Source organism: Puma concolor, chromosome D1 (genome assembly GCF_028749965.1).
Source record: "Puma concolor isolate L17-30 chromosome D1, mPumCon1.1.hap2, whole genome shotgun sequence".
NCBI lineage: Eukaryota > Metazoa > Chordata > Mammalia > Carnivora > Felidae > Puma > Puma concolor.
The window spans coordinates 83,433,126-83,459,862 of NC_141676.1; the positions used below are offsets into that span (position 1 = coordinate 83,433,126).

At 37.1% G+C, this 26,737-nt stretch overlaps 1 protein-coding gene across 2 annotated transcripts in view; it reads left to right on the top strand.

The window, feature by feature from the left end:
- ARHGAP42 (Rho GTPase activating protein 42) overlaps nt 1-26,737 on the top strand; it is a 325,984-nt gene that overhangs the window by 271,127 nt on the left and 28,120 nt on the right. For both annotated transcript variants that reach the window (XM_086678623.1, XM_086678622.1), the window contains exons 13-17: nt 18,480-18,542; nt 19,484-19,558; nt 20,502-20,586; nt 21,207-21,265; nt 24,969-25,074. In XM_086678623.1, coding sequence (XP_086534749.1) covers nt 18,480-18,542; nt 19,484-19,558; nt 20,502-20,586; nt 21,207-21,265; nt 24,969-25,074 — 388 coding nt within the window. The remainder of the gene's footprint in view (nt 1-18,479; nt 18,543-19,483; nt 19,559-20,501; nt 20,587-21,206; nt 21,266-24,968; nt 25,075-26,737) is intronic.

Consider the following 26,737-nt stretch of genomic DNA (forward strand, 5'->3'; position numbering starts at 1 on the left):
CATGTCCTCATGATTGGACCAGAAAATACTTTCAGAATTTCCCCCAAACTCTCAATTTCTGCCACTGTCTGTCGGTGACTTTCCCCGTGTGTGCTTTGGGAACATGTTCTCCCCAACAATAAAGAAAAGAAAATTGAGCTCATTCTTCTTATCCTAGGCATTTGCCATCTGTCATGAATTTTTTGAGCCGCACACTACTGTCTAAATAATTTAATTTTGGAAGTTCTCAGATGTCCCTGGGTTACATCCTCCTCCTCACCACATCCTCTCCCACACCTGTGATCAAATAATTTTGTTTCTATCACTGAGATCCAGGAAGAGAGTTATAGTTCAAATACTTTTCATGGGCAGATCAGGAAGAAATAACAGGTTGGGCCAGGGCTGTGGAGAGTTAACTGCTTCCTAAGAAGCAGGGAGAAGACAAATGGTCCTGTGGGACACAGGTTGTGTGGGACACAAACACCAATAAATGCACTCATTTCTTTTTTCTGTTTCTTTCAAGCCATGGATAATATGATATTAGTTATCTGTGATAAGTTGATTTTTAATCTGAATTGGCAGATTAGAAAAGTGAATTAGAAATTAAAGACAAGTGTTGCTTTGTTTTGTCAACCCTGAGAAGGTACTGTAAGGCCAAGTAGATTATATCTGTAAGGACATGCTGGGTTTTTAATTACTAGGAAATTGAAGGTACAAGGACTTTTGCTTTGTTAGCTGTATAGAAGACTATTCTTTTTCATTTCCTCATGGCTGCTTGAATTCTGTTCAGATTAATAGCTATTATGCTGCTAAACTGCCTTTATTTTTATTTATAGAAACTTTATTTGGATTTCAATAAAAGCTTTATCCCTGAATAGTTTCCGGAGGGAAAAAAATGATGTTTACACTTAACTTTTGATTGAATATATAAAGTTCTTTAAGTTAGCTTGTTTCCTACTTCTACCTCTGAAAGCCAAGTATCATTAATATTATAGTGTTCAACTCCTGGGAATTTGGTGGTATTTGTATTTTACATATCCTTCTGCCCCTTTCTTTAGCAGGGAGATATGGGACAGGGAGTAGACGATCTGGGGAGGAGTTGACAAAGTTTTTCTCTTGTTAGCCAAGCTCTAACCCTTCTAGAAATCATGAGCAAGGGTACCTGCACAACCTATATGCAAACCAGTAACTAGCAAGCCATCAATTAATAAGCATTTATGGACTGCCTGCTCTGAACCAGGCATTGAGTCCTGATTCACTACTGTATTTCCACTGTATAGGATGGGTACTCTGTACTGTTAAGCAGGAGTGCCTTGTCCTTCATTCAAGAAGAATGATGATAAATTATCAGCCTTTAATGATGTGATTTGTTTTTGTAAGGACCATTTCAACTAATATTTCAGTTGAACACTTTGGAGTTCCTAATTTTCCTTTAAGCTATAAAGAACCTGCTTTGTTCAGTCCTCATTAACACTGACATTAAATGCAATAACCTCTTCATGGCTTTAGGAGGTTGTGTGTTTTCCATTACAGAATATATTTTCCTTCACTTCCTTCAGAAATACCACATTTTGTGACCATCTCCTACATCAGGAACTTGGAGACAGAGTATGCTGTTTGACCTCTTTCCCCAGACCTCAACAGGATTGGCAGAATCATATTGACTTACTTAGTGCCTGCTGGAAAATGGCATCTTTTAATTCCATTCATATTTCATTGGTTAGTGTCTATCACATGGCCAATCTTGCCTTTGAGGGAGCTAAGAAACATAATCTTCTCTGCAGGAAGGGACAACAGGTATGGGTGAACAGTAATCCCAGCATACTGCAATCTGTTCACTTCCAGTGAGAGGAAGTGTATGTTCATTGTGATTTACTGAAGTATGATGAAAGTATACACACGTGTTTATTTTTTTTAATTTTTTTTATGAAATTTATTGTCAAAGTGGTTTTCATACAACACCCAGTGCTCATCCCAACAGGTGCCCTCCTCATGCCCATCTCCCACTTTCCCCTCCCTCCCACCCCCCATCAACCCTCAGTTTGTTCTCAGTTTTTAAGAGTCTCTTATGGTTTGCCTCCTTCCCTCTCTGTAACTTTTTTTTTCCTTCCCTTTCCCCATGGTCTTCTGTTAAGTTTCTCAGGATCCACATAAGACTGAAAACAGATGGTATCTGTCTTTCTCTGTGTGGCTTATTTCATTTACCATAACACTCTCCAGTTCCATCCACGTTACTACAGAAGGCCATATTTCATTCTTCCCCATTGCCACGTAGTACTTCATTGTGTATATAAACCACAATTTCTTTATCCATTCATCAGTTGTTGGACATTTAGGCTTTTTCCATAATTTGGCTATTGTTAAAAGTGTTGCTATAAACATTGGGGTACAAGTGCCCCTATGCATCAGCACTCCTGTATCCCTTGGGTAAATTCCTAGCAGTGCTATTGCTGGGTCATAAGGTAGATCTATTTTTAATTTTTTGAGGAACCTCCACACTGTTTTCCAGAGTGGCTGCACCAATTTGCATTCACACCAACAGTGCAAGAGGGTTTCCATTTCTCCACATCCTCTCCAGCATCTATAGTCTCCTGATTTGTTCATTTTGGCCACTCTGACTGGCATGAGGTGGTATCTCACTGTGGTTTTGATTTGTATTTCCCTGATGAGGAGTGACATTGAGCATCTCTTCATGTGCCTGTTGGCCATCTGGATGTCTTCTTTAGAAAAGTGTCTATTCGTGTTTTCTGCCCATTTTTTCACTGGAGTATTTTCAGGTGTGGAGTCTGATGAGTTCTTTATAGATTTTGGATACTAACCCTTTGTCCAATAGGTCATTTGCAAATATCTTTTCCCATTCCGTTCGTTGCCTTTTAATTTTGTTGATTGTTTCCTTTGCAGTGCAGAAGCTTTTTATCTTCATGAGGTCCCAATAGTTCATTTTTGCCTTGCCTTTGGAGATGTGTCAAGTAAGAAATTGCTGCAGCTGAGGTCAGAGAGGTTTTTTCCTGCTTTCTCCTCTAGGGTTTTGATGGTTTCCTGTCTCACATTCAGGTCCTTTATCCTTTTTCAGTTTATTTTTGTGAATGGTGTAAGAAAGTGGTCTAATTTAATTCTTCCACATGTTGCTGGCCAGTTCTCCCAGCACCATTTGTTAAAGAGACTGTCTTTCTGGGGCGCCTGGATGGCTCAGTCTGTTGAGCGTCTGACTACAGCTCAGGTCAGGATCTGGCAGTTTGTGAGTTCGAGCCCTGTGTCAGGCTCTGTGCTGACAGCTCAGAGCCTGAGCCTGTTTCGGATTCTGTGTCTCCCTCTCTCTGCCCCTTCCCTGCTCATGCTCTGTCTCTCAAAAATGAATTAATGTTAAAAATTTTTTTTAAAAAAAAGACACTGGCTTTTTTCCATTGGATATTCTTTCCTCCTTTGTCAAAGATTAGTTGCCATACATTTGTGAGTCCAATTCTGGAGTCTCTATTCTATTCCATTGGTCTATGTTTCTGTTTTTGTGCCAATACCATGCTGTCTTCATGATTACAGCTTTGTAGTAGAGGCTAAAGTCTGTGATTGTGATGCCTCCCACTTTGGTATTCTTCAATCTTACTTTGGCTATTCAGGCTCTTTTGGGGTTCCATACAAATTTTAGGATTGCTTGTTCTAGCTTCAAGAAGAATGCTGGGTGCAATTTTTATTGGCATTGCATTGAATATGTAAACTACTTGGGGAGTATTGACATTTTAACAATATTTATTCTTCTAATCCATGAGCACGGAATGTTTTTCCATTTCTTTGTGTCTTCTTCAATTTCCTTCATAAGCTTTCTATAGTTTTCAGCATACAGATCTTTTACATCTGTGGTTACGTTTATTTCTAGGTATTTTATGATTCTTGGTGCAATTGTGAATGGGATCAGTTTCTTTATTTGTTTTTCTGTTGCTTCATTATTAATGTATAAAAATGCAACTGATTTCTGTACATTAATTTTGTATCCTGTGACTCTGCTGAATTCATGTATCAGTTCTAGCAGACTTTTCGTGGAGTCTGTTGGGTTTTTCATGTATAGTATCATGTCATCTGCAAAAAGTGAAAGCTTGCTTTCATCTTTGCCAGTTTTGATGCCTTGATTTCCTTTTGTTGTCTGATTGCTGATGCTAGCACTTCCAACACTATGTTAAACAACAGCGGTGAGAGTGGACATCCCTGTTGTGTTCGTGATCTCAGGGGGAAAGCTCTCAGTTTTTCCCCATGGAGGATGATATTAGCTGTGGGCTTTTCATAAATGTTGAACCATCCCTGCAGCCCAGGAATGAATCCCACTTGATCATGGTGAACAATTCTTTTTATATGCTGTTTAATTCGATTTGCTAGTATCTTGTTGAGAATATTTGCATCCATATTCATCAGGGGCATTGGCTTGTAGTTCTCTTTTTTTGCTGGGTCTCTGTCTAGTTTGGGAATCAAAGTAATGCTGGCTTCATACAATGAGTCTGGAAGTTTTCCTTCCCTTTCTATTTTTTGGAACAGCTTGAGAAGGATAGGTATTATGTCTGCTTTAAATGTCTGGTAGAATTCCCCAGGGAAGGCATGTGGTCCTGGACTCTTATTTGTTGGGAGATTTTTGATAACTGATTCAATTTCTTCACTGGTAATGGGTCTGTGCAAGTTTTCTATTTCTTCCTGTTTGAGTTTTGGAAGTGTGTGAGTGCTTAGGAATTTGTCCATTTCTTCCAGGTTGTCCAGTTTGTTGGCATATAATTTTTCATAGTATTCCTTGATAATTGCTCGTATTTCTGAGGGGTTGGTTGTAGTAAATTGCATTTTCATTCATGATTTTATCTATTTGGATTATCTCCCTTTTCTTTTTGAGAAGCCTGGCCAGAGGTTTATCAATTTTGTTTATTTTTTCAAAAAACCAACTCTTGGTTTCAATGATCTGCTCCACAGTTTTTTTGTACTCTATAGTGTTTATTTCTGCTCTGATCTTTATTAATTCTCTTCGTCTGCTGGGGTTGGGGTGTCTGCTGTTCTGCTTCTATTTCCTTTAGGTGTGCTGTTAGATTTTGTATTTGGGATTTTTCTTGAGATAGGCCTGGATTGCAATGTATTTTCCTCTCAGGACTGCCTTCGCTGCATCCCAAAGCGTTTGGCTTGTTGTATTTTCATTTTCATTTGTTTCCATATATTTTTTAATTTCTTCTCTAATTGCCTGGTTGACCCATTCATTCTTTAATAGGGTGTTCTTTAACCTCCATGCTTTTGGAGGTTTTCCAGCCTTTTTCCTGTGGTTGATTTCAAGCTTCATAGCACTGTGGTCTGAAAGTGTGCATGGTATTATCTCAATTCTTTTATAGTTATTAAGGGCTGTTTTGTGACCCAGTATGCGATCTATCTTGGAGAATGTTCCACGTGCACTCGAGAAGAAAGTATATTCTGTTGCTTTGGGATGCAGAGTTCTAAATATATCTGTCAAGTCCATTTGATCCAATGTATCATTCAGGGCCCTTGTTTCTTTATTGATCCTGTGTCTAGATGATGTATCCATTGTTGTAAGTGGGGTGTTAAAATCCCCTGCAATTACCACATTCTTGTCAATAGGGTTCCTTATGTTTGTGATTGTTTTATATATTTGGGGGCTCCCGTATTCAGCACATAGATATTTATAATTGTTAGCTCTTCCTGATAGATAGACCTGTAATTATTATATAATGCCCTTCTTCATGTCTTGTTACAGACTTTAATTTAAAGTCTAGTTTGTCTGATATAAGTATGGCTACTCCAGCTTTCTTTTGATTTCCAGTAACATGACAGATAGTTCTCCATTCCCTCACTTTCCACCTGAAGGTGTCCTCAGGTCTAAAATGAGTCTTTTGTAGACAGCAAATAGATGGGTCTTGTTTTTTTTATCCCTTCTGATACCCTATATCTTTTGGTTGGAGCATTTAGTCCATTTACATTCTGTGTTATTATTGAAAGATATGGGTTTAGAGTCATTGTGATGTATGTAGATTTCATGCTTGTAGTGATGTGTCTGGTACTCAGGTACTTGCAACATTTCACTCACAGAATCCCCCTTAGGATCTCTTGTAGTGCTGGTTTAGTGGTGATGAATTCCTTCAGTTTTTGTTTGGGAAGACCTTTATCTCTCCTTCTATTCTGAATGACAGACTTGCTGGATAAAAGATTCTCGGCTGCATATTTTTTCTCTTCATCACATTGAAGATCTCCTGCCATTCCTTTCTGGCCTGCCAAGTTTCAGTAGATAGGTCTGTCACTAGTCTTATTGGTCTCCTTTTATGTGTTTGAGCATGTTTATCCCTAGCTGCTTTCAGAATTTTCTCTTTATCCTTGTATTTTGCCAGTTTCACTATGATAATAAGTCTTGGAGAAGATCAATTCAAGTTACATCTGAAGGGAGTTCTCTGTGCCTCTTGGATTTCAATGCCTTTTCCTTCCTAGATCAGGGAAGTTCTCAGCTATGATTTGTTCAAGTACACCTTCAGCCCCTTTCTCTCTCTCTTCTTTTTCTGGAATTCATATGATAAGGATATTGTTCCATTTGATTATATCATTTAGTTCTCTAATTCTCCCCTCATACTCCTGGATTTTTTTAATCTCTCTTTTTCTCAGCTTCCTCTTTTTCCATAATTTTATCTTCTAATTCACCTATTCCCTCCTCTGCCTCTTCAATTCATGCTATGGCCACCTCCATTTTATTTTGCACTTCATTTGTAGCATTTTTTAGCTCCTCATGACTATTTCTTAGTCCCTTGACCTCTGTAGCAATAGATTCTCTGTTGTTCTCTATGCTTTTTTCAAGCCCAGCGATTAATTATATGACTCTTATTCTAAATTGTTGTTCCATTTTATTGCTTAAATCGTCTTTGATCAATTCATTAGCTGTTGCTACTTCTTAGAGTTTCTTTTGAGGAGAATTCTTCCGTTTTGTCATTTTGGATAGTCCCTGGAGTGGTGCAGAACTGCAGGGCTCTTCCCCTGTGCTGGCTGGAGTAACTTGTGTTGGTGAGCAGGGCCACAGTTCAATCTGGATGTCTGCCCCCAGCCCACCGCTGGGGCCACAGTCAGTCTGGTGTGTACCTTATCTTCCCCTCTCCCAGGAGGAGGACTCACTGTGGAGTGGTGTGGCCCTTGTCTGGGATACTTGCATACTGCCAGGCTTGTGGTGCTGCTTAGATGGGATCTGGCCAAGGGCATATTAGCCAAGGTGGATCCGCAAGGTGCACAGGGGCAGGAGGGGCAGGCTTAGCTAACTTTGCCTTTGGTGGTCCCTGTGGGAGGGGCCCTGCAGCACCAGGAGGGAGGCAGGCCCGTTGGAGGGATGGATCCACAGAAGCACAGCGTTGGGCATTTCTGTGGAGAGAGAAAGTTTAGTGACGGGAACTGGTTCCCTTTGGAATTTCGGCTGGGGGATGGGAGAGGGAAATGGCGCTTTCCAGCATCTTTGTTCCCCCAACGAGCTGAGCTCTATCTTCTGGGGCTCAACAACTCTCCCTCACAGTGTCCTCTCGCCCTCCCCACTCTGCAAGAGCAGAGTTGTTGACTTTTAACGTTCCAGATGTTAAGTACTGCTGGCTGTCAGAACTCACAGAGTCCAGCCTCTCTGTTTTTGCAAGCCAGACTTTGGGGGCTCTGCCTTGCCGGGCGGGCTGCCCCTCCACCGCCCCGGCTCCCTCCTGCCAGTCCATGTAGCATGCACCACCTCTCCACCATTCCTACCCTCTTCTGTGGGCCTCTTGTCTACACTTGGCTCCAGAGAGTCCGTTCTGCTAGTCTTCTGGTGGTTTTCTGGGTTATTTAGGCAAATGTGGGTGGAATCTAAGTGATCAGCAAGATGAGGTGAGACCAGCATCCTCCTATGCCACCATCTTCCCTCACCTTGTACAGACATGTTTTAATATACAACTTGCTTTTCAGTGGCTAGCTAGGTTACAGGGCTTGAGTGGTTTATGTCTGGTTTACATTTATTTCAAGAAACAGATTATTGGCCTGGCTCCAATTATTTAAAAATAAGTAATGTATTAGGCCTTTTTAACACTCCTGGTGGACAGTTCCTGAAGCTCCAATGACTTTAGTCATGCCCAAAGAATACCTTGTTCATATAATTTATGTATGTAGATATTTATATTTTCTTCCAGCTGCTGCTGCTGCTAATAGCCAACACTTCTGTAGTAGTTACTATATTGCAGACATTATTCTAGGAGCTTGGCAAATGTTAACATATTTTATCCGTGAACAATCCTCTGACAAAGAAAATTCTATTATCCTCACTGTGTAGAAGAGGAAACGGATGTACAAAGAAGTTAAAACTATGCCCAGTAACACAGCAAGTACGTGAGAGAGTAACTACTATCTCTTTCATCTGGTTAGAATTAATGACTGACTTCTTTTATCCTTTTTTCTTCTATTTTTCTGCATATAGCAGTAATATATAGAAGGCGCACATGGAGAAGGAAACTAGCATTTAATTAGGTTTGTTACATTATTTGATGCTTTTCAGTGCTTCACCTGGTTTTGTTCTTCATTTTACATACATGTTATCATTTCCCTCATTTTATAAATGAAAGAACTAGAGTTCATAAGCATTATTATGCATGTTCCCATTCATACAGCAGTTTATACTAGAGCTGAGATTCAACCCCAGATTCAATGTAGGTGCTATCTCTGCACTATGGAAACTCCTTTGGCAGTATCAAAGGTTGTTTAGAGGAAACAAAACAAAAATGCATGGTTATTTTCTGCCAACACAGTCAGTATATTTTTCCATATCATCGAATTGATTGATAGTGTTTTAATTATTCATTTTATGTAAATGAGCTAAAGCACAAGATCATGGGCCACATCCATACAGTGGCACTTATGGAATGGCCTGGCATTCAGAGTGAATGTATATAAGATTTTGTTCTTTGTGGGAGCCTGTAATATTGTTTTATTATAATAGACTGGGGTAGTGTTGCCAAACATCCTATTATACCTTCAATATAGCCTGGTTATTGCTTATTCTTCTCCAAGTGGATACTTAAAGAAATTCTGTTTATTACATGTATAAACATAGATATAGATACCACATATATATGTATCTACATATATAGATACCACAGTTGTCTTCATTCACTTTGCCAAAGGCAAGTTTTATTAAAATTTTTTAAAAAATGGTTTTCTCTTTCTTAATTTTTATCGAAAAGTTGAGCAATGTGACCTCCAGAACCAAATATTGTAAATGTCAGGAACTTGCAATTTTAATTGATTTTAAAACTGCTTGTTTCTACCTAGGGTTGCATTTTTTTGGCTGTTTTTGTTGTGAGGAATGAAAATAATTGATTCCTTACCTCTCCATTTGCCTGTTTTCTTGTGTTCAATAAATATTTAAAATACCAGAATGTAGATTGTTATGATTGGCCTTTTAGGTGATTGGAAGCAAAAAATCCCTTCTTCCTATCCAAAAGGAACTTCAATTATGTAGTGAACTCTTAAAAGATGCTTGTTTAATGACTATTCATTCTTGTATTGTTGAGTTAACCCAAAGCATTGACTGAGTTCTGTTTACTTGACCTAGGGACCTGAGAATAGAGAAATAAATGAGCCAGTTCCTATGGGTAACAATATGTTTTTTAGTTTGGGCATTTTAAAATGATTTAATCTATTTTTTATTTTTTTTTTAACGTTTTATTTATTTTTGAGACAGGGAGAGACAGAGCATGAATGGGGGAGGGTCAGAGAGAGAGGGAGACACAGAATCTGAAACAGGCTCCAGGCTCTGAGCTGTCAGCACAGAGCCCGACGCGGGGCTCGAACTCACAGACCGTGAGATCATGACCTGAGCCGAAGTCGGCCGCCCAACCAACTGAGCCACCCAGGCGCCCCTAATCTATTTTTTAAAAAGTTCTAAAGAACTATATTTTTTTTAAGTATTGGACTCTTTCAAAGTCTAGTGAATAAAAATGATAATTTCTACCTTCTGTTCTCCTTTTTCTTACTTGCATAGATCTTTCTAAAGTTTTTTTTTTTGTTTGTTTTGTTTTGTTTTTCCCCGAGGAAAAATAGAAACACACCCTCAAACTTCACAGTTTAAGAAATTGGATCATACTGTCTGTTGATTACTTTTTGGTTTTGTTTGTTTGTTTGTTTGTTTGTTTTTTACTAACAACACATGAGAAGTATCTTTCCAGTTCAGTACTTCTAGTTTTTTGGTCCATGGATTTCTCAGTCCTCAAAGGTTTCAATGGTTTTCTGTCTAGGATTTCTTAAAAATGTTTTGCCTATTGTTGGCACCCCTTCTTGAATTCTGATATATATTTTTTATCTCTGTATTTCTGTTAAGCTATATGAATGTTTAATCCTCCATCTTTTTTTATTTTTATTTTTTATGTTTTTATTTTATTATTATTTATTAAATTTTACTTACAGTATAACATTCAGTGTTATATTAGTTTCAGGTGTACAATACAGTGATTCATCAGTTCCATATATTACTCAGTGTGCATCACGATAAGTATATTCTTAATCCCCTTCACCAATTTCCCCCAGTCCCCCACCCACCTCCCCTCTGGTAACCACTGGTTTATTCTCTATAGCTAAGAGTCAGTTTCTTGGTTTTAGCGCTCTCTCTCTCTCTCTCTCTCTCTCTCTCTCTCTCCCCCTTTTTTTCCCTTTGCTCCTTTGTTTTGCTTCTTAAATTCTACATGTTAGTGAAATCATATATTATCTGTCTTTCTCTGACTGGCTTATTTTGTATAACTTGTACTCTTTAGCTCCATCCATGTTGTTGCAAATGCAAGATTTCAGTATTTTTATGGCTAAATAATATTTTATTGTACATATATACTATGTCTTCCTTTTTCTTTTTATGTGTATGTGAATGTATTTCTTCAACAAATATATATTTTATTAAGTTTTTAATTTTAATTCCAGTATAGTTAACATACAGTGTTCTATTAGATTCAACTGTACAATATAGTGATTTAACAATACTATACATTACTCAGCGCTCATCATGAGAAGTGTACTCTCTTTGCAGGAATGTCTGTGACTTCTGCCCATTTTTTAATTGGATTATTTGTTTTGGGGTGTTGAGTTATATAAGTTCTTTATATATTGTGGACACTAACCGTTGATCAAATATGTCATTTGAAAATATCTTCTCTCACTCAGTAGGCTGACTTTTAGCTTTGTTGGTTGTTTCCTTCGCACTACAGAAGCTTTTTGCTTTGATGTAGTCCCAGTAGTTTATTTTTGCTTTTATTTCCCTTGCCTCAGAAGACATACCAAGAAAAATGGTACAGCTGATGTTGGAGAAATTACTGGCTGTGCTCTCTTCTAGGATTTTTGTGGTTTTAGGTCTCACATTCAGGTCCTTAATCCGTTTTGAGTTGATTTTTGTGTATGGTGTAAGAAAGTGGTCCAGTTTCATTCTTTTGCAGTTCATTTTTCCCAGCACCATTTGTTGAAGAGACCATCTTTTTCCCATTGCAAATTATTCCCCCCTTTTTCAAAGATTAATTGACCATATAATTTTAGAATTATTTCCAGGCTTTCTGTTCTGTTCTGTTGATCTGTGTGTCTGTTTTTGTGCCAGTACCATACTGTTTTGATTACTATCACTTTCTAATATAACTTGAAGTATCGTATTGTGAGATCTCCAGTTTTGTTATCTTTTCCAAGACTTGTTTGGGTATTGAGGGCATTTTATGATTTCATACAACTTTTAGGATTCTTTGTTCTATAATTCTGTGAAAAATGCTATTGGTATTTTGACAGGGATTGTGTTAAATCTGTAGATTTCTTTGGGTAGTATAGACATTTTAACAATATTTATTCTTCTAATCCATGAGCATGGAATATCTTTCCATTTCTTTCTGTCATCTTCAATTTCTTTCATCATTGTTTTATATTTTTCTGTGTATAGAAAGTATATTTCATTTCTTTGGAAAAGTTTATTCCCAACTATTTTATTATTTTTGGTGCAGTTGTAAATGAATTGTTTTTCTTTTAATTTTTCTTTCTGCTGCTTCATTATTAATGTATAGAAATGCAACAGATTTCTGGGGCACCTGGGTGGCTCATTGAGTGTCCAACTTTGGCTCAGGTCATGAACTCATGGTTTGTGAGTTCAAGCCCTACATCAGACTCTGTGCTGACAGCTCAGAGCCTGGAGCCTGCTTCAGATTCTGTGTCTCCCTCTCTCTCTGTCCCTTCCCCATTCATACTTTGTCTCTCTCTCCCTCAAAAATAAACAAACATTAAAAAAAAACCAAACAAATTTTTGTATATTGGTTTTGTATCATGTAACCCTACTGAATTCCATTTATTAGTTCTAGTAATTTTTTGATGGAGTGTTTAGGGTTTTTTTATGTATAATATGTCATTTGCAGATAGTGGAAGTTTTATTTCTTCCTTACCAATTTGGAGGCCTTTTATTTCTTTTTGTTGTCTTAATTGCTGTGGCTAGGACTTCCAGTATTAGGTTGAATAAAGGTGGTAAGAGTGGACATCCTTGTCTTGTTCCTGATCTTAGGGGAAAAGCTCTCAATTTTGCCCATTGACTATGATGTTTTCTGTAAGTTTTTTATATAAAGTCTTTATTATGATTTGAGGTATGTTCCCTCTAAACCTACTTTGTTGAGGATTTTTTTCATGAATGGATGTTGTACTTTGTCAAATGCTTTTTTCTGCATCTGTTGAAATGATAATATGGTTTTTCATCCTTTTTCCTATTCATATAATGTGTCATGTCGATTGGTTTGTGAATATTGAACTGCCATTGCATCCCAGGAATAAGTCCCACTAGATTATGGTGAATGTTTTGTTAATGTATTTGGATGAGTTTGCTAACATTCTGTTGAGGATTTTTACATCTATGTTTACCAGAAATATTGGCCTATAGTTCTGTTTTTTTGGTGTGTGGTGTCTTCATCTGGTTTGGTATCAGGTAATGCTGACCTCATAGAAAAAATTTGAAAGTTTTCCTTACTATTTTATTTTTTAGAAAAGTTTGAGAACAGGTATAAACTCTTTAAATATTTGGTAGAATTCACCTTTGAAGTTGTATGGTCCTGGAGTTTTGTTTCTTGGGAAGTTTTCTTATTATTGATTCAATCTGTTTACTGGTTATCAATCTGTTCAAATATTCTGTTTCTTCTGGTTGACTTTTAGTAGGTTATCTGTCTCTATGAATTTGTCCGTTTTTTTCTAGTCTGTCCAATTTGTTGGCATATAATTTTTCATAATGCTCACTTAAGCCGTTTGTATTTCTTTGGTAGAGGCTGTTATGTCTCTTTCATTTGTGATTTTGTTTATTTGCACCCTCTCTTTCTTTCTTTTTTTTTTTTTGAGTCTAGCTAGAAGTTTATCAATTGTGTTGATCTTTTCAAGGAAACAGTTCCTTGTTCATTGATCTCTTCTATTATTTTTTTTTTTAGTGTCTCTATCATTTATTTATGCTTTAATCTTTATTATTTCCTTCTTTCTGCTGACTTTGGGTTTTGTTTGGTCCTCCTTTCCTACCTCCTTTAGGTATAAGCTTAGGTATTTATTTGATATTTTTATTGCTTCTTGATGTAGGCCTGCATTCCTGTATTCTTCCATCTTTGGATCACTTGCTGCATCCCAAACATTTTCACCATTAGGTTTTCATTTTCATTTTACTTCAAGTAATTTTTTATTCTTCTTTTATTTCTTGGTTGACTTATTCACTGGTTAGTAGCATGTTTTTTAACCTCCATGTATTTGTGCTCTTACCAGATTTTTCTTGTGGTTGATTTCTAATTTCATAGCATTGTGGTCAGAAAAGATGCATGGTATGACTTCAATTTCTTTGAATTTCTTGAGGCTTTTTTGGTGGTCTAATATGTGATGTATTCTGGAGTATGTTCTATGTGCACTTGAAAAGAATGTGTATTCTCTTTTATTTATTTATTTTTTAAATATTTATTCATTTTTGAGGGTGAGAGAGACAGAGTATAAGTCGGGGAGGGGCAGAGAGAGAGGGAAACAGAGAATCTGAAGCAGGCTCCAGTCTCTGAGCTATCAGCACAGAGTCAGACATGGGGCTCGAATGCATGAACTGCAAGATCATGACCTGAGCTGAAGTTGGACTTTTAACTGATTGAGCCACCCAGGCAGCCCTATTCTCTTTAAGAATGGAATGTTCTACATATAACTATGAAATCCAACTCGTCCAGTGTGTTATTCAAAGCCACTGTTTTCTTGTTGATTTTCTGTCTGTATGATCTGTCCTTTATATAAGTGGGCTATTGAAATCCCTTACTATTATTGTATTACTATCAATTAATTCTTTTATGTTTGTTGTTAACTTTTTTATGTATTTGGGTGCTTTCATGGTGGGTACATAAATATTAAGAATTGTTATATCTCTTGTTTTATTGTTCTTCCATTATTATATAGTGTCATTTGTCTCTTGTTACAGTCTTTGTTTTAAGGTCTAATTTGTCTTATCATAAGTATAGTACTCTTTCTTTTGGCATCCCTTTGCATGATAAATGTTTCTCCAACCCTTCACTTTCAATCTGTATGGGTCTTTAGTTCTGAAATCAGTCTCTTATAGGCAGTATTTAGACAGGTTGATTTTTTTATTCTGACACCCTGTGTCTTCTGACTGGAATTTTTAGTCCATTTACTTTCAAAGTAATTATTGATAGATAGGTATTTATTGCCATTTTGTTACTGTTTTGTGGTCATTTTTGTAGTTTTTCTATGGTCCTTTCTTCTTTTTCTCTCTTTCACAGTTTGCTGGCTTCCTTTAGTGATAAACTTGGATTTCTTTCTCTTCATTCTTAGTATATCTGATACTGGGTTTTGATTGGTTACCATTAGGTTTGTGTATAACATCATCTGCATATAGTAGTTTATATTAAGTTGATGGTCACTTAAGTTAGAACCCATTCTTTCTTCTTACCCTCCCCTCCATGTTTCAGGTATATGGTGTCTTTATTTCACATCCTTTTATTTTGTGAATCTTTCACGGATTTTGACAGATATATTTATTTTTACTGCTTTTGTGTTTCCTACTTTACATACTCTTACTTACGATCTTTCCTTTCCACTCAGATTGTTTCCTTAAATTTCTTATAGGGCTGGTGTAGTGGTCATGAATTCCTTCAGCTTTTATTTGTCTATGGAACTATCTCTTCTATTCTGAATGGTAGTCATGCTTAATAGAGAATTCTGGCTGCATATTTTTTTTCATTTTACCACTTTGAATACAGCATGTCAGTCACTTATACACTGCAAAGTTTCTGCTGAAAAATCTACTCATAGCCTATGGAATTTCCCCTGTATGTAACTGTGTTCTTTTCTCTTGCTGCTTTTAAAAACATTTTGTTTTTAAGATTTTATTTTTAGGTAATCTCTACACCCAATGCAGGGCTCAAGTTTACAATCCTAAAATCAAGAGTTGCATGTTCCACTGACTGAGCCAACCAGGTGCCTCTCTCTTGCTGCTTTTGAGGTTCTTTATTATTAATATTTCCCATTTTTATTACTAAACATCTGTGATGATTTCCTTGGGTTGATTTTTTTTGGGGGGGTGGGGGGATCTCTTTGCCTCCTGGACCTGAATATATATTTCCTTTGCATAAGGAATATATATCCTCTGCATAACTTTTTTTTCTTTCAGGTTGCTCATTCATTCTTCTGCTTCTTTAGCCTGGTATTTATTTCATCTAGTATATTTTTAACTTCATTTGTTGTTTTCTTCATCTCTGATTGGCTCTTTTTTGTCTCTTTGTTAAGGGTCTCACTGATAATTCTCTACTCTTTTCTCAAGTGCAGTAAGTATCTTTCTGAACATTTTTTAAATTCTCTAATCAGGCATATTACTTGTATCCATTTGTCTTAGTTTGTCTTGTTTTGTTTTGTTTTGTTTTGTTTTGTTTTGTTTTTCATTGGGGACATACTCCTCTCTCTCCTCATTTTACCTAACTCTCTGTTTTTTTTGTGTCAGGAAATTCAGCTGTATCTCCTGCTATTGAATGTAGTGGCCTTATGAAGAAGAGGTCTTGTAGTCCCCTGAAATGCAATTCCCCTGTTTCCCACCTAGTGCTTCACATGGTGTCTTCTATATGTGTTGAATGTGCTTGTCATTTGTCCTGGTTCCTTTTTCCTTCAGTCCAGTTGTCTGCAGAGGCTCTCTTTCCTATTGTGGGCAGTGTTTTGTACCTAGCTGGGAAATGGTGTGCAGTTTTAACAAGGTGTGCTATGCTTGTAAAATGAGACCTACAGCTTTGAGGATCCAAGCTGCATGTAAAGGGTGCATAATTTTACCAAGGTGCTCCTAGGGTTTCCTCAGGGTCCACAGCTGCTGCTGCCAGAGCTGCAGTCTTGCAAAATGCATGGGTGGAAAGAGGCAGTGTTGGCAAGGTTTGTGCTGTGGGAGGGGGCCCACAGTGCTGGGACTGAGGCAGGCATGACTGGAAAGAGTGGATAAGTGGAAGCACAGGGATGTGGGACTTAGTGTAAGCACATTAGGTAGTGAAATTCAGAGCATGCTAGTTTCTGCAGGTGGCCATGTGTTTGTGCTGAGGGGTGAAAGAGGGCAATGGTACCTTCCAGCTCCTTTGTTCCTGGAGAAGTCTTCCCCTGGATACCCTCTGAGATGAGTAAATAACTCTTCCCCCTATATGCCCTGGTGCTTTTGAAAGTGCTGCTTCTAGCCTGTATCTTAAAGGCTATTTGTCCTGCTATCTCTTTAAGGGCAGAAACTTATTTTCCTATTGCCCTCAGGATCTTCCAGAATGGAGCTAGCTTTTTTTTTTTTTTTTAATTCCAGGATTTAAGTCCCTCTTGTTTGTAAGAAGTCAGTAAATTCAGTCCCTTTTACTTTTTTTTTTTTTTAATTTTTTTTCAACTTTTTTATTTATTTTTGGGACAGAGAGAGACAGAGCATGAACGGGGGAGGGGCAGAGAGAGAGGGAGACACAGAATCGGAAACAGGCTCCAGGCTCTGAGCCATCAGCCCAGAGCCTGACGCGGGGCTCGAACTCACAGACCGCGAGATCGTGACCTGGCTGAAGTCGGACGCTTAACCGACTGCGCCACCCAGGCGCCCCCCCTTTTACTTTCAAAGCCAAATGTTATGAGGATTCCTCTCTTCCTTGTGAGCTCCCTGGTGTGATAGTCTGTTTCTCACCCTTCTTCAGTGCTTCCAGCTCCCTCCAGACCACAGATGGCCACCTCTATTTTGCTTCTCCACTATATCTCCACCCTTTCTACCCTCTTTGATGTGGACTCTTCTCTACCTTTAGATGTGGAGTTTATTCTGCCGGTCTTTGGGTTGTTTCTGAGTTATTTATGCTGATGTCAGTGTTATCTAGTTGTATTCATGGGACAGTGTGAACTTAGGGTCCTCTTGCTCCACCATCTTCCAGCCTCCTTCTAACCCACCATCTTTATTTTTTTTTTTTTTTAATGTTTATTTTTGAGAGAGAGAGACAGAGCATGAGCAGAGAAGGGGCAGAGGGAGAGGGAGACACAGAATCTGAAGCAGGCTCCAGGCTCTGAGCTGTCAGCACAGAGCCTGATGCGGGGCTCGAACTCATGAGCCTTGAGATCATGACCTTAGCCGAAGTCGGGTGCTCAACTGACTGAGCCACCCAGGCACCCCAAATCCACCATCTTTAAATGGAAGCTAGTTTTAATTTTTTATTGACTTGAATTATTTTCATATATTACTGGAGAATATTAAGAAATATCATATTTCCACCACATGTGATGAAAATTTTCATTATAGTAACAAAATATTTGAATTTTTTCTCAGGGTGTTATTTGGTATTCCTAAATACTTTTTTTTTTTAAATAAGTAATATAATTTGATCTGGCCTCAGAATCTTAAGAAAATTATAACAGATTTAAAATCTAGCAAAAGCAATGAAAATAAACTGATATTTCATAATGTAGGATCTTTAGGGGATTTTCGGTAAACTAAACATATTTTGAATTATTTTGCATATGGTAAAAAATGTAGTAGAAAGAATATTGGGCTCGGATTCAGGTGATCTATGTTAGAATCCTGATTCTGAAGCTTGGAACAAAGAAACTGAAGTTCTCAGCAACGTCATGAACCATCTTAAGATTACAAAGCTTTCTCTCTACCTTATAATGTTGTTTTGAGAATCCTGTGGAAAAGAATATGTGAATAGCTTTGTAATATAATTAGTAACAAACAATAAAGGTTTTTTTTCTTAGTACATTTGCTTTTATCATCTGGAAAAACATGTAGTGAAGGTTAATGCTAATTTTAGGTAAAATGGATGGGATCACTGTAACATATTTACCTTCTGTGAAGGATCTGTGTTTTCTAAAGAAGTAAGTTGATGTAATAACTTTGGTGAATGTGAACCCTACTTCTACCCCAAAATAAAAATTCAGACTCTTAACTAAAACTGTGCCACTAAGTCATAAAACAAGAGAGCCAACTAAGGAGTAATGTAAGTTGGGTATAAACCCTTACTGTGATTTTATTTTATTTTCAGTGTATTTAAATGAAGCAGGGTTCAATTTTGTGAGAAAATGCATTCAAGCTGTGGAAACAAGAGGTAAGTGTTGTCTGACAGGTATATCATTAGTGTTCATTCTTATATAGGAACCTCTCAAAAAATGAGGATATATTTTATCATTAACATGAGATTAACTTTAAGAACTATATAAATGTATAAAATTATCTAAATACACAAATAGCTATAGTCTGAACTTTACCAAAAACCATACTGTATATTCTGTTTAACAATTTTTCATAATAAAGGCCTGATTTAATTCCATTTCATAGACTTTGTGTTATTTAGTATCTAAGCTCCTCTTCAATGTTTTTCAAGCTTTAGAGGAGGTAAGATTCCTAAGGAGCTGGTCTTCCTCCTTTCTTAATGTTATTCCCCTCAGTGATTTCACTCACAGTCACAATTCTAGCACCTTTACCCTCTCTAGTCATGGCCTTGAAGGCCACTCTAGTTGCCTGTTACACTCTTCCATTTCCAGGAAAACTTGTCTAAAGCAAAACTCATGGGCTTTGAAATTCTGTGAACTTAAACTCAAATTTTGGTGCTGCCATTTAGAAGTTTTGAGAAGTTAAGTACATTTCTTAAATCCTCTAAATCTATTTCCTCACCTTCAAAATGAAGGAAGTTGTTAAGGCCTTCCAGTTCTTCAACATGTAGGACTACATGACTGAAGAAATAGAGGATGAGAAATTCCAATCACTCTTTCCCATCTTTGATGGCTTTTTGTATTCAGATAGTAGTGAATGAGCAGAGTACTTTGCTACTTTGAAGATCTTTGAAAGACTTTCAAATCACTGTTTAGTGTCTGCTCTGAGAAATATATGTCTGATGGGTGTTTCCAGGGTAGATTTTCTGAAGTTAGACTGCAAAATTGGATAAGTAACTTTCAAATTCTGCATAGGGAAATGCCAGATGTTTTCAACATTCTGTACTTGTGATGCTATGTCTAAAGACATTCTTTTGTGGTTTTTCCTTCTCATTAGGCATCACTATTTTAGGCCTCTACCGAATAGGAGGAGTGAACTCCAAAGTTCAGAAACTCATGAACACAACATTTTGTAAGTTTTGAATGAAGCTAGTTACTTAATTTTTGTATTATAGATAATCCATACCATAGGTTTCTTTGAGATATATATACTACTGCTGTTCTTTGAATATTTTCAAGAAATATTTAAAATTAACATTTGCATTCAGTTTTTAATGTTCAGTTATAATAGATGATCAATCAGAATTTGAGAGAGAGCCTTTTCATAATACTGAACTTTTTCTCAAGTGTCCTTTGGTTAGCTAGAGACACAGTGAGATTTATGGATACTAGATTCAGATTGCCTGGCTTGGAATCCTAATTCACCACTTAAAAGCTTTGTGACTTTGGATAATTTGTTTAACTTCTCTGTGCCTCAACCTTCTCATTCATAAAATGGAGAAGATAATAATAGTGCCTGCTTCACTGAGAGTGTGAGGATTGAATACGTTAATCCATAAAAGTATTTGGAAGCATGCCTGGCACATGACAAATGCTCAGTGATGTTAGCAATTAACAATAATTTTATTTGGAAAACTATTATTCCACAAGAAATCTTTGAGGTTTATAAAGTGTCAAGAGTGAAACTTGCACCAATTCACACAAACAACAATCCTAAGGTTAACTCTGTTGGCATCCTAAGAAATCAATGTCTCTGACCTATTATGTTTATATCCATCTTCTTTAAAAAAAATTTTTTTAATGTTTATTTATTTTTGAGAGAGAGAAAGAGAGCCAGCAAGCAGGGGAGGGGCAGAGAGAGAGGGAGACACAGAACCCGAAGCAGGTTCCAGGCTCCAAGCTGTCAGCACAGAGCCCAATGCGGGGCTCAAACTCACGAACTGAGATGACCTAAGCTGAAGTCAGACACTCAACCGACTGAGCCACCCAGGCACCCACTTTGTGTCCATCTTCTTAATGGTGCAAGTGATGTTTTGAGCTGTACAGTTTAAACATCTTATTTTTATTCTTTACAGCTCCAAAATCCCCTCCTGATATTGACATTGATATTGAATTGTGGGATAATAAGACAATAACAAGTGGGCTGAAAAACTACCTCAGGTAAGGAGTGTTTAACTCGTACTCTGCATGTGATGTCTCTCTTAACCTCTGTGGGCATTGCCATATGACTCCATGGAACACCTGTGTGTGAGCTTCACTCCTTAGAGCAATTCTTTCACCTCACATGAAATAGCATAAGGTGGTAATGTTTATGTTTAGTGTTTTGGAACTTATACTTGGTTTTTCAACTAATAAACTTTAGAAGCTGCAATATTTTATGAATACTAAATAATAGTTTGTTTCATGTTAAATTTGAATGTAGTGTTTTCATGTATTTTTTAAAAATAAGTTGAAAGTGAAAGTTGTTTTATGTTTGTTTGTTTGTTTGTTTGTTTTTAATTTAACTATCGTCCCCATATCTGAGAGAGATTTTTGCTGTTGTGGTTCACCAGTTCTTACAAAGTGAAAAAATCATTTTCCAGTCTGTCCTTTTAGCACAGTTGTGCCAAGAAATGCTGCTAAAGGGCCTTCTTTGAGATCTGCATTTTGGGACTGCCTGGAATCACCCTAGTAGGACTTTATCCTACTCCCTAATTACCCAATTCTTAAAGAAGTACTAGAAATTCAGGGGAAATAAAAAGATATTGCCATTCTAATGCCCTCTTCTTTCTCCGTTGTAGGTGCCTTGCAGAACCACTGATGACTTACAAGTTACACAAAGATTTTATTGTTGCAGTTAGTAAGTACACTTCCATTGAATGCATTATAATTGATATAGTTTTATGCTGTATCACTTAGAGGTATAAATTTAAACCAGGTAGTTAAGATTTTCCTACATATTGCTTAAGAAACTATCAATCTGATGCTTAATAGCTAACAATATGGCTTGTAAGCAAGTAAGAAATTGCAGAATGGTAGATTAAAGACCTAAATGTGAGACGTGAAACCGTAAAACCAGAAGACATTAGTAGTTTCTTTGACATTAACTAAAGAAACATTTATCTAGATGTGTCTCTTCTGGCAAGGAAATCAAAAAGCAATTGGGAGGGCACTAAAATAAAAAGGTTTTACACAGTGAAGGAAACCATCAATGAAACAAAATGGCAACATCCTGAATGGAAGAAAATATTTGCAAGTGTTATATCCAATAAGGGGTTAATATCCAAAATATGTAAAGAAGTTACACAACTCAACACTAAAAAACTAATATGATTAAAAAAGGGGAAGACCTGAAGAGACATTTTTCCCAAGCAGACATACAGATGGCCAATAGACATATGAAAAGATGCTTAACATCACTCATCAACAGACAAATACAAATCAAAACTACAATGAGATATCACTTCACACCAGTCAGAATGGCTAAAATTAATAACACAAGAAACAAGTGTTGGTGAGGATGCAGGGGGAAAAAAAGGAACCCTCTTGCACTGTTGGTGGGAATGCAAACTGGTGCAGCCACTCTAGAAAACATTATGAAAGTTCCTCAAAATATTAAAAATAGAATTACCATATGATCCAGTATTTCTGCTAGTATTTACCCAAAGAAAACGAAAATACCATTTCAGAAAGATAATGCACCCCATGTTTATTGCAGCATTATTTACAAGACATAACAACAACAGAAGTGTCCATCAATATATGAATGGATAAAGAAGATGTGGTATATATATACAATGTAATGTTACTAAACCATAAGAAAGAATGAAATCTTGACCTTTGCAGCAACATGGATGGACCTAGAGGGTATAATGCTAAGTGAAATAAGTCAGATAGAAAAAGACCAATACCATATGATTTTACTCATATGTGGAACTTAAACTAGAAAAAGAAAAAGACAAAAAGGAAACAAACTCTTAAATACAGAGAACAAAACTGGTGGTTGTCAGAAGAGAGGTGGAGAGTGGAATGGGAGAAATAGATAATGGGAATTAAGAATACACTTTCCTTGATTTAAAAAATATTGAAGAATGAATTTAAAGATTTTGTCACTTAATAAGAGTTCTTTGGAGTGACTGGTGTGTTAACAGGAATTATTTTATTTTTTTTTTTTAATTTTTTTTTCAACGTTTTTTATTTATTTTTGGGACAGAGAGAGACAGAGCATGAATGGGGGAGGGGCAGAGAGAGAGGGAGACACAGAATCGGAAACAGGCTCCAGGCTCCGAGCCATCAGCCCAGAGCCCGACGCGGGGCTCGACCTCACGGACCGCGAGATCGTGACCTGGCTGAAGTCGGACGCTTAACCGACTGCGCCACCCAGGCGCCCCAACAGGAATTATTTTAAATACATTTTACTCAGTCGATGAATGTCAGTACCTTACAAGAGCAACTTTATTGTTAAATTGACAACACTACAAATATGCAGTTATGCCACCCACTCATACTCATGTGCTATATTCCTAAATCTGGAGAGTAAAGTCAGGTATTTGGGGCAGGTAACAGGCACTTCCAACAATCCTTCGCCCCCCCCCCCCCATTATCACATATCTATGTCATTTATTTAGATCTATGATTGCCATAATAGGAGATATATAGATAGGCTTAATTCAAAAATTGTGGGGAGGGGCTCAGTGAAAAACATGTAACCTGAAAAATTAGAAATATGTACTTTTAAAACACTGAGATGAAAGTGCTGGGTTGCCATCTCAGCCATCACAACAGTTTGTAACTGCTAGGCATTAGCATTTCATTGTTAAGATATATGAGGTGTGACTGTACCAAGTATTTTTCACAGTCCAAGAAAGAAAGCATTTGCATTAATTTATTGCCATGTATTATAATGTCACAGGTAATGTTGTCTGCTGATAAGTGTCAGATAACGTTGTGACCTTGGTTTTCAGTCCAGCATACATGACTGGATCACATGGTCTCATAAACACCTATACCACTTAGCTTTCTCCTGAAACCTCTCCACTCTATATTCTCTTCATCAGAATCTATTAGATGAACAAGACCTTAGAAATATATAATTTCACCCCTCATTTTACTGACTAAGTCCCAGAGTGGGCAAGTGACTTTCTCCACGGTACTAGTAAATTGATGGCAAAATTAGGGCTATAAGCCAATTATTTTGACTCTTAGCCTAGAGCTTACTTACAGAAATTTTGTGTTATAACATGGCATTTGAGACACTTAGTTAAGTGCTAAATGATCTGGTTGTTTTAATAAAAGCATTTGGTCATAAGATTTTTTTTCTCCACTTACATGGCAAATAATAATCACATTATTCACTACCATGATAATTAAAATATATTCCTATGTATAAGAATTCATCTTTTGTCTGGCGCAAAGATAATCCCATGTAGTAGATAATAAGGTAATAAAAGTAAGTATTATTTGGAAATTTAGCTCTGTAAAAAGGGGAAGTTGTTCAGAAATTAAAAGGTGCCTCACAGAATTCCCTGGAAAACAGTATGGATTAGGCCTTCCATGGGCCTGCAACTAGGAACTACAGAATTGGGAGTTTATGTTTCTCTCCCCACCCTTTTAGGAGCATCTCTTCTCTCTGTTCTTTGCTGCATATCTACCTCATTCTTATCTCCCTTTCCAGTTAGATTTTCTTGGCTTTGGAGCACATTTGGTTATGCCATCCCTAGTTTTACACTATATGCCATTTCACATACTCAGCAGACAGATCAGAGTTTTGATGTCTCCATTCCAACCCCTGGGAGACCTTGTGTTTGGCCCAGCATGAGCCAGCTCTTTTCCCACCTCATGTTCCACACCTTTCAGAGAAAGGGCCTGGCATGGTGGGTAGTCACCCTAGAATTAGTTTATTGTAGTAAGAATATGTTAATAGATCTTCATTCTGAAGTGTTAGCCTTTTCTCTAGCAGACATGTCAACATGTCTTTTGCCTGGCAAACTAGACTTACTTTAGATTTTTTTTTCTTCTTTTCAGATTTCCCATTGTCAGCATGGGCTTAGAATCTATTAGGCCTCTGCATAATAATAGTGACACCTCAGAAAAGTAATTCCCTGTTATCTTTAAATCTACAAAATTTGGAAAGGAATGGCTTCTTCCTTCTGTCTGATGGAGTCACTAGGAGGTTTCTGTGTGATAGAGTATATTATATTGCCCGGAACATTAGGCAGTCTGTACCAATAGCTGTGATCACTCCATTGCTAAAGTTTTGATTTTGTCCTTGTGTAGCAAAACCAAAGCAGGCGATGAGTTCTGGTTGTATAGAAGTTCAGTGGCTATAAGCACAGGTCTAGATTAGATGGAACTGGGTTAGTCTGGCATATTTACTTAACTAACTTCATGACCATGGTCAGGTTACTCAACCTCTCTAAGCCTTAGAGAATGATAGTGATGAACTGCATGAAGCAATGTTTATAAGGCATGAGGGTGGGAGTGTTTATAATGTTTAGATTATTAATGTTTATGTACACATTTGAATGCAATTAAAACTTGACCATTCAACCTTTATGTTATAGAATCTGATGACCAAAACTACCGGGTGGAGGCTGTACATGCATTGGTGCACAAATTGCCAGAAAAAAACAGAGAGATGTTGGACATCTTAATAAAGCACCTTGTCAAGTAATTATCTGATTTATATTGTTCACTTAACTACTTGTTCAACTGTTAAAGTTAGACCTTGTTCATATCTTTCTAAAGTGTATGATGGTGCTATAACATTGTTATAATTAGAGTCCACTGAATGTTTTAAAAATGATGTGGTAATTTGTTTTTAAGATATATCTGTGTGTGTGTGTGTGTGTGTGTGTGTGTGTGTGTACCTGTGTATGTTTACACTATGCAAATGATTAATATCCTTTGCAACTGTTAAATTAATGATGAAAACCTTACATGTCAACTTAAAAATATGAAGGAGTTTGAAGCCCTAAGTTTGAAGATCAGTTCTCTGTACTACGAGTGTCAACAGTTCTGCCAGGTCAAAGTGCCACTGTAATGTTAGCTTCTTTTTCTCAATTCGTAGCATCACTTGGTCTCTGAAGATTTTTCTGACTCTGCTGTTAGTTCATCTATATATTTTTAAATGTCTATAAACAGATACTGTATTAGTCAAGTTTCTCCAGAGAAACAGAACCGACCAGATGTTTGTGTATATGTAGCTATACGTACACGTGTGTGTGTGTGTGTGTGTGTGTGTGTGTGTGTGTGTGTGTATGGTGTATGTATATGTGTGTGTGTGTATATATAAATATATATGAGAGAGAGATTGATTATAAGGAATTGGGCTGTGCTACTGTGAAGGCTGTTAAGTCTAAAATCAGCAGGGCAGCTGGTAGTCTGCAGACCCAGGGAAGAGTTGACATTACAGCTCTAATCCAGGGCAGTCTGAAGCAGAATTGCCTCTTCCTCAGAGGAAGTTAGTCTTTTTTAAGACTTTAAACTGATTGCATGAGGCCCACTGACATTATAGAGGGTAATCTACTTTACTCTAAGTCTACTAATTTAAATGTTAATCTTATGCAAAAAAAAAATACCTTCACAGAATGATCTAGAATTATGTTTGATCAAATATCTGGGTACTATGGCCTCATAAATCTGTCTGAAGATTCTTTCTCTCTCCCTTTCACACACACACACACACACACACACACACACACTTGCCATGCTGCTGTAAACAAAAGTCCAAATTCAGATTTTAAACTTAAGAATTCCTTACAGCCTCATTTACACATCAGGATATTTTCCATCTTAGAAAGTTCTGTGATTCACAATGAAATGATTACTCCTTCCTTGCTTACTACAAGTAGTAACCCAGTTTATGCTAATTTCAGCCAGGCACATTTGAAATAGTGCTACATAACATATCAATAAGTCTCATCTTAACCTGCAGATGAGATAATACGAATTGCCCTCCTGCCCCTTGAAATAAGGAAATCCATTAGAAACTACATCATTTCAAGTTCATTATAAACTGTTGCCATGGCAATACCTCTTTTAGTTAGTGAATAAGGACTCTTCATCAGATTTAGTCTTGAATTATGTTTTGAATTGTGTGACCTGTTCATGAAATTTAACCACACTGTATGTATTGGGCATTCTCTTGCTGTATTCAAGCTAATTTTCTAGCAAAGCCTTTATTTATTTATTTATTTTGAGAGAGAGAGAGGGAAAAAAAAATCATGAGCAGGGGAGGGGCAGAGAGAGAGGGAGAGAGAATCCCAAGCAGGCTCTGCACTGACAATGCAGAGCATGGGGCTCCAACACAGGAACAATGAGATCATGACTT